The sequence below is a fragment of the Mirounga leonina genome, unplaced genomic scaffold (assembly GCF_011800145.1).
Source record: "Mirounga leonina isolate KUSES-001 unplaced genomic scaffold, KU_Mleo_1.0 Mir_172, whole genome shotgun sequence".
In the NCBI taxonomy this organism is placed as follows: Eukaryota; Metazoa; Chordata; class Mammalia; order Carnivora; family Phocidae; genus Mirounga; species Mirounga leonina.
In genome coordinates, this window is record NW_023270442.1 from 6896540 (window position 1) to 6905608 (window position 9069).

General features: G+C 36.7%; 1 protein-coding gene across 1 annotated transcript in view; it reads left to right on the forward strand.

Annotated features, from left to right (window-relative positions):
- Positions 1 to 9069, forward strand: part of JAM2 (junctional adhesion molecule 2) — a 61870-nt gene that overhangs the window by 48127 nt on the left and 4674 nt on the right. The window contains exons 6-8 of the mRNA XM_035017518.1: positions 773 to 872; positions 5833 to 5940; positions 7716 to 7731. Coding sequence (XP_034873409.1) covers positions 773 to 872; positions 5833 to 5940; positions 7716 to 7731 — 224 coding nt within the window. The remainder of the gene's footprint in view (positions 1 to 772; positions 873 to 5832; positions 5941 to 7715; positions 7732 to 9069) is intronic.

Here is a 9069-nt window from a genome sequence, read left to right on the forward strand (position 1 = left end):
CCTTCCTTCCTTCCTTCCTTCCTTCCTTCCTTCCTTCCTTCCTTCCTTCCTTCCTTCCTTCCCTCCTGCCTTCCTTCCTTCTTCCCTTCCTCCCTTCCTTCCAGAAATTCACCAAGGGGATAAATCCACTAAACGCTTATGAAGCCTGTTATACCAAAGTCTTACCTTTCAGTTGTTTTGGCAGAGAGTAGAAGGAGCAAAGGTTAGACCTTTATCCTTTCAGAATTTTCGAAAATTCCACAGCTGATAGAATTTTTAATCCTATAAGCTAAACTGATTAAGATTTTCCTCGACCCTCTGCTACTTCCTGGTAATAGCTCTGACCCTCTAAAAGAAGTCTTCATCATTTCCTGCTGTAGTGAACTCACTTGTGGCTGAGAAAACTGCATTAGCCCTTTCAGGCCAAGGAGGCCTTCCTTTACAAATGGTGTTTCTTGGGAATTAGAAATACTGACAAAACTTTAATGCTACCTGTGCTGTAAACTTTAAAATGCCAGTTGCCTTCCTAACCATACCACTTCCTCAGTATCACAGAACAAAGACACTTCCCCATATATATTTAAGTCTTTCTCTGTCAAAATAAACAGGAAGCCTAGCTACTTACCCCTTGAAGTCATGGCAAAGTTTTGAATTCACAGTAAAGACATCAAGTCCTAAGTCATGAAAAAGGAGAGACCAACTTCATACTGAAATTCAAGAGACATGGTTACTTCAGGAGTCTACTTACAGATTTATGGCTTAAAATATATATTTATTTTCCTTCCACAAATAGCAATTTAACACTGTTTCAAAACTAGACAGTGGAGAATATTCCTGTGAAGCCCGTAATTCTGTTGGACATCGCAGGTGCCCCGGGAAACGAATGCAAGTCGGTAAGCATGAAATATCGGGAGGAACAATGGTTTGCAGTCAGAGCGCGCATGTGCTTGGGGATGGGAAGGAGCAAGGGGTAGGACTGTGCCTGAGTGATTGGAAGAATAAACCAGAGGGAATGTTTAAAATTAGCTTGACATAATGTGTTGCAAAAAGCAAACATGCTGTTCTTAGTCCATGTCCCAAACAAGCCAAGAATATTTAGCACTCGACTTTTCAAGTTTTTGAATTTTTCAAATCATTGTTTTAAAAATATGCTTGTCTGGGCAATCTTCTTTCAAACAGAAACTAAGAGTCTTATAAATTGCTCAGGGTCAAGGATTTGGTATGGGGTTCAATTTCCAGCTCTGTCACTTACTAGCTACATATTCTTGGGCCAGTTATTTAACCTCAGTCTCCCCAAAATAGAAGTAGTAATATGCTATCTTCATTGGGTTATGGCTCAATCAGTAGAGCATGTGACTCAATCTCGGGAGTCGTGAGTTCAAGTCCCACGTTGGGAGTAGAGCTTACCTAACAAAAAGAAAAAATAATTAAAAAAAAAAAAGAAAGAAAGACAAAACTGATATTTGGAAGGGTTAGAATAGCAATGGCATATTGTGAGCACTCTCAAGAGTTGGCTATTTTAGTGTTTGATAATTTTTTCAATCCCCTAAAATACAGTGCTTTACTTATCCCAGAGTGGGTTCTCAAAAAAGACATGTCGAATGTAGTTATGAATCTCTATTTGCTGTAAAACATAGCTGCCATGTATTTCACAAAATAAGCTTCCTAGAAATCAATAAAATCAGACTCAGGAATCTTTTCAGATTATAGGAGTTTCAGAGCAAACATGTTTTTTTTCATTTCGCTTTTATTTTTTAATTTTTTTTTTTTAAGATTTTATTTATTTATTTGACAGAGAAAGACACAGCGAGAGAGGGAACACAAACGGGGAGTGGGAGAGGGAGAAGCAGACTCCCCGCCGAGCAGGGAGCCCGATGTGGGACTCGATCCCGGGACTCCAGGATCATGACCTGAGGCGAAGGCAGTCGCTTAACCAACTGAGCCACCCAGGCGCCCTCATTTCGTTTTTAATAATTTGGTTCAATTCTCCCTTTGTGAAAGTCCTGTGTTTTGAAAAAGGGTGTTTTGTAATAGGGCTAGCTGGAGATGACACCTGCGGGGTTAAAGATCACTCAGGAGGGCTGCACCCCGAAGTGGAACACCCATGGCCCCCCTTGGTTCAGGAGCTTGTCCTCATCTTTGTGAGGTCAGAAATTCATGTTTTCAGTGTGCTCAGAGATATGCAGATCTACACACACTAATTTGTGTTGTTCATGTACAGTTAAACTCTTGGCATTACTTTTTAAGTAAAATATAATCTTATTAGACCTCAGAATGCTCTAAAGTATAAGATATTCAATAGTGTATTCTAATTTCCACAAGAGTCTTTTTAAAATTCAGGGATACGTATTATCCACCCAGTTCACTCAAGTGTTGATAGTTATAGTCAAACATAAGCGTTTGCTGACAATATCAGAAGGTATCCCTCTTAGTGCTACTTTGGAGTTATCATTAGAAAAATTCATCAGAACATGTTTAAAATTAATGCATTGATACAGGGTTTTCCTAACTTCATTCATTCATTCACATACGACCCTCATGTTTTTTTACTGTAACCTTGTACCACCTGCACTATTTATTCTTTCTTTAAATGGTCCTGTTTAATTTCAATGCCTAATTTAGCCTCATCTCAAGAAATAATATCTGTGATGTCATGGTCTTAACATACTAGTTACATTTTTTCCAAGCATGCAGTAAATAAATACAGAACAGCTAAAATTTAATACTTTGTGCTTTGCTAGTCTTACCACTTTAATTTGATCACGATTTTCACGTATCTACTCTTTCTTGTATAAGTTGGCTTAAAAGTTAAAATTTGTTCATTTAATGCTCATCCATTGATCTTAGATGTTTCATGCCCTTGGGTTGAAATTTATATCTTTTGATACATAAGAATTCGTGAAATCACATGTCAAGTTTCCTTCGTGAGTTATCACTAATAACTTATAACCCAAACCAGAATCTGTTCTAAAAGACGCTCTTTTTGAAGTATAGAAAGAAAGTAAGTCATGGACCTGATGATTATTCCCAAGCTGCCCCCTGTAAAACTCGCAGGAGACCCCACTCACACTTAGCATTTTAACAGTTTGGTTCCTTTCCTTTCAGTTAGAATAATGATACCTTCCTTTTATAGTGGCCTTTTTTTTTTAAAGAAAAAAAATATTTTTGTACATGTTGTTACATTTTCTCTTTAGTGAGGCATAAGGCGGTTATAGAACTTGCTCAGTAACTCACAGTCAATGGCAAATAGCATGAAAACAACTCAGCTCTAACTTACAAGGCTTCTTCCATTTCACTGAGAAAAGTAAAATAAAATTTATACCATAACTTACAGGATAGGACAGTTTTTTTGTTAGAATCTGCCATTAGGTTGAATCCTTCATAGATGTCAAGTTCATTGACAAACTATGGGACAGATTTTTGTCCGATAATAGCCCTAAGATTGAAACCTTCACAGATGTCACATTTGTTGACTACTACAAAGAAAATAGTAGGTACAGTTTGGTTCTGTAGTTATTAACTTAATTTTGCCTTAGATTGTGATTATTTTAGATTTTTCCCTATTAATTTCATTTTGCCTTAGATTATGAATATTATGGAATTTATTTCCCTGTCCACTACTTTTTTAAGTAAATAAATAGCTGGATCTCAATGACCTCTCAATGCTTAAGCAAAAATGAACTGAATTTTTTGTTGTTGTTTGTTTGTTTGTTTTTAAGATTTTACTTTTAAGTAAAATCTATACCCAATGTGGGGCCTGAATTTACAACCTTGAGATCAAGAGTCATGTGCTCTACTGATTGAGCCAGCCAGGTGCCCCTAAAACTGAACTGAGTTTATGCCAAGCAATAATTAATGTTTTCTACTCTGGTCAAATTGCTCAGCCTTCCAAAAGAGGTATTCAGTTTTCTTTCTTAAAAAAATCAGTTAATATTTCAGATTTATGAGAAAATTAATAACCCTTGGCATTAGAAAAAAATTTTGAGACCAGAAAGTTTTATGATAAGCATACTCACTTAAATAATATTTCTTAAAAAAAAAATCTTTCCCAAAATGTGCAGTGCTTTTAGATATCTAAAATTATTGTTGAGAAAGTGCTACCTAATATTTTCTTCAAATTAATCACACGTTAATTAATACTTGCTTTTAAAAACAAGAACCCTTTTATTATGCTAAGCGAAATAAATCAATCAGAGAAAGACACATATCATATGATCTCACTAATATGAGGAATTTGAGAAACAAGACAGAGGATCATAGGGGAAAGGAGGGAAAAATGAAACAAGATGAAACCAGAGAGGGAGACAAACCATAAGAGACTCTTAATCTCAGAGGGTTGCTGGAGTAGTGGGGGGTGGGAGGGATGGGGTGGCTGGGTGATGGACATTGGGGAGGGTATGTGCTATGGTGAGCGCTGTGAATTGTGTAAGACTGATGAATCACAGACCTGTACCTCTGAAACAAATAATACATTGTATGTTAAAAAAAAAAAAAAAAAGAGATAGTAGGAAGGGAAAAATGAAGGGGGAGAAATTAGAGGGAGAGATGAACCATGAGAGACTATGGACTCCGAGAAACAAAATGAGGGTTTTAGAGGGGAGAGGGGTGGGGGGATGGGTTAGCCCGGTGATGGGTATTAAAGAGGGCACGTTCTGCATGGAGCACTGGGTGTTACACACAAACAATGAATCATGGAACACTACATCAAAAACTAATGATGTAATGCATGGTGATTAACATAATATAATAAAATTAAATTAAAAAAAAAACAAGAACCCTTTGAGGAATTGTTCCTTTAAAAAGTATAGGTAATTTATATATTAATCAATACATAGGAAGTATCCAAATGACAGAAGGGTGTGGCTCATGAAATCCTGAAGGACAAGCTGGAGAAATGTGACCCAGGTTAAATATTTAGATGGATGGATTCACACAGTTGGATCCCATACCCAGAGGGTGTAATAAATTCTATTATATGAAGGGAGGTACGTAATAGCCTGTTCCATAGTTCTTTCCCTAACAAAGTCATAGTCATCATTTTAATTAATGATTTGAATGAGGATATTTTTTGATGCTGTTCCCAATTACATAAATATTGATCTTGGAAGGTTCATAATCTAATTCTTGGACAACAGAATCAGTATCTGAGAAAACCTCGCAGGTTGGTAACATGGTAGTGATTTCAAACTTGGGTCCAAAAAATCCAGTTGTATTAGGTTAGAGGAAAGATGACCTAATAGCAACGGGAAAAAGTCTTGGGGAGTTTAGTTAATTTTAAACTTAATGGGATGACAGTTTAATGGCATATGTGTATGTGAGTGTGTATGTGTATATAAGTACACACACACAAGCCCAATTAAATTCAAGAAAGATGTTTCTGACTCTTACTTTATAGAACAAGAGTCACATGGCTTTCTTTGGGGCTGAATGAGTTTTCCGTTATCGGTAAAATTGACACAGATGATGGTGTAGAAGAATTTTGAGTAGAATTGGGGGTGTGTGGTAGTTGAATACTTGACCTCACTGAACTTTGAAGATCACTTCCAATCTGATATTTAATCCTTTGAAGTATTATCTCCCCAAGTGAATGCAAGGGAATGCCATACACGTTATTTCTGAATCATGGAACTTCTTTCAATTTAAGATTCTTGCAAAACTTAATTCCGTTAATATTTTCAATCTGCTTTGAACCTTGTCCTGGAATGAATCAGTTGAACAGGCTTCAGCAGCATGAAACTATCCATGTTTATGGTATAGCTGCCAAGGGGAGCTTATTTGAATTTTTTCAATTTAATAACTACATCTGTCCATTTATTTGACCCAAATTCATGCCTGGTTTATTTTGCCTTCCAGATGATCTCAATGTGAGTGGCATCATAGCGGCCGTGGTGGTTGTGGCCTCAGTGATTTCTGTTTGTGGCCTTGGCGTGTGCTATGCTCAGAGGAAAGGCTACTTTTCAAGTAAGTGAGTTTCACCCTTCTTCACTGGACAACCTCCTGTGGATATAGAGTTTTCTTACAAGACCTTGTTTCTCCTAATTAGCTCTAACAAACTCTCGAGAGTATTTTTCCTTGCTTTTTCTGCAGTAGAAAATGTCCCAAGTGACATGTAGGTGAGTTATGAAGCACTTGGCAAACAGAGGGAGAAAAGGCAGAGCTTCCTCAAGTCAACATTCAGGAAACACCACAGACTATGGGAGAGGCACCGTGGGATGGCATAATGGGGTGATACTGACGGATAGTCAACGTACATGGATATTTATAATATATTGACATGTATTTAAGAGCCCTTTAAGTCAGGAATTATATATCTCAAGATGTAAATTGATTTCCAGTTTTATCATAAGTCCCATTGAAATAAATCAGTGGAATATTTTATCAGTGTAGAACAGTGGAATGTTGAATGTCAACTTTAGCACAACTGTATAGAGCATTGTTCAATAAAAACTAGAAACCAATAGTATTACAGTTGCTTCTGGACAAAGTTTTTAATTCTTTGAGTTTAGACCTCTTATAACTCCAAACCCCCATTTGATGATAAAATACGTTTGATATGAATGAGATGAAAAAATAATGATGTTTTATTCTCTTAATGTATTTCTTTACTCCCAGTCTTTAAAATTATCTGAGAGCTCAAAAGCTGCAGAACTCCATAGAGTCCATTGGGAATAGTGTACAAAGCAGAATGTTTTCATAGAATAGTAAATCAGTTTATAGCATAAGCAAGTTTTAGACCCATTGTTTTACAGTGAACATTAATTTTAGAATTTAGGTTTAAAAAAACATACTAACATAAAACTTAACCTATAAATAGATATTCAGTGTCATGAAATGTTTCCACGGCATTGTTTCAAGAATATTCCCTATAATTAAGAATAGCTGCTCTGTGAATTAATAGCTCTTTTCTTTGATGCTCCAGTCTTAGTCTAGTGTAAATGTAACTTTATGAATGGAATCCAGCTGAGGCCCCCTGCTGGTCACTAGTGAAAGTACAGACAGATAAGATTACTCATGCAAAATTCTTGTCATCCTTATCTCTACTTGCAAAGAGTATCTGTCTTGAGTATTTTTATCGGAGACTTGGTAAGTACATTTTTCTTAAAATACTGAATTAATTAAAGATTTGACTTGGGTAATAGGAACTCATTAGTGAAGAATATTACTCCCATCCTCAGCTGGCAGAAAATCTATCCAAGGGGATCATTTTCTTGAACTTGATTTCAGACAGGAGTTGGCAAACTATGACCAGTGGACCAAATCCAGCCTGCCACCTGTTTTTCTGTGGCCCACAAGCTAAGAATGGCTTTTACAAATGAACATTTACAATCTGTTTGATAATAAGGAACACTAACTTTGAATCCCAGTTAAGAGAAATGTTATCCCCTGTCAACAAAAGAATTCTATTTTTCCAATTAATAGACCTATACTAAAGGCTTTGATTATTATTATTATATTTTGAATTTTATTAATAACAATTTTTGGAAACTTGGTCTCTCTTATTATATAAGTACCTACTTAATATCCTCAATTCTACCTCTTGGCCCACAAAGCCTAAATATTTGCCTTGTGGCTCTTTACAGAAAATAGTTTGCCAACCCTTGATTTAGAAAGTACAAATATCACCAAGAGAGAAACAAGACTGAGTAAAAGAAATTAAGCCTACACTTGCTTTTATATGAATATGTATCATACCATATTAACTCTTGCATTAATGATATACACTTATTCTTTTGTAGAAGAGACCTCGTTCCAGTAAGTATACTTTTCTTAAATGCATGCCTTTCCCCCACCTCACCTAATTTTCTGTTGATCATCTGTTTAAAGTCAAACATGGAAAGTTGGGTTATTTGTGAAGGTTTTATCCCTATGGGAAGTGACTCAGATTCATCACGAAATACATCCCACTTCATGCCTCATGCTTACCTGTTAATGTTGTTTAATTACCTAGAGAAGACATATAGTCACTAATTTGACTCTGTAGGCACTTCCATAGTACTACTTTAAAAAATATATTTGCTGTATTTTGCTAAATTAAAAATTTTCGAATAAAATTTTACTGAACAGCCATTTTCACATTGAAATGAATACTTATTTTGTGCCCAACACTTCCTAGGGAGTGGTAGTACAGCAGTGAACAAAACGGGCCACCCAGCTCTCTGCCTCATGGAGCTTATATAGAGAAAGGTGGAAAGTAAAAACACTTAGGTAAACTCTACAGTATGTCAGACTGTAATAAGTATTGTGGAGAAAACTAAAGTGGGTGAGAGAATAGAGAATGCATAGGGTAGGAGTGGAGATCGTCCTTTAGGGTGGTTAGGTGGTTCATTCACAGTGATGTTTGAGAAGGACCTGAAGGAGCACAAAGAGCAAATTAGGCAGATACCCATGAGAAGAGCATTCAAGCAGAAGAGAAAGAACAGATGGAAAGGTCTAGAGGCCACGCACACCTGGAGTAAGTATCTGAGGCACGTTGAGGGGATTGGTGTGGCTGAAACTGAGTGAGGACAATGGAGAGAAGGGAAGAGTGCACAAAAGTAGTGGAGGCCAGATTACATGGAGCGCCTTCTAGGCAGTGGTGAGGAGTTTGACTTTGATTCTGAGTAAGATGGGAAGTCATTGGAAGGCTTTGAGTCAGGGAGTTATCCTGTTACTTAATTCTTCGAAGCTCACATTCACTGCTCTGTTAAGAATCATCTATAAGGTAGCAAAGAGTGGAGGAAGCAGGGAGACCAGTTAGAAAACTACTCAATAATTATCCAGCCAAGAGAAAATGGTAGCTGGTTCCAAAGTGATGGTGTTGGAGATGTGAAGTGATAGGATTCTGGATACATTTTGAACAAGTTACTGATTGGTTGGATGTGGATGTGGGAGAAAAAGAGAAAAATCAAAGATAGCTCCACGGCTATGGGAAGAAAGATGTTACCAATTACTGAAATGTGTAAGACTTTGGGAGGAGCAGGTTTGGGAGCATTAGGTGGGAAGGTCTGGAATATTTGGGAATTTTAATATTTGAGATGCCAATTAGGCTTCCAAGTAGAGATAATTAGTAGATAACAAGATATATAAACGTGGAGTTTGGGGAAATAACTA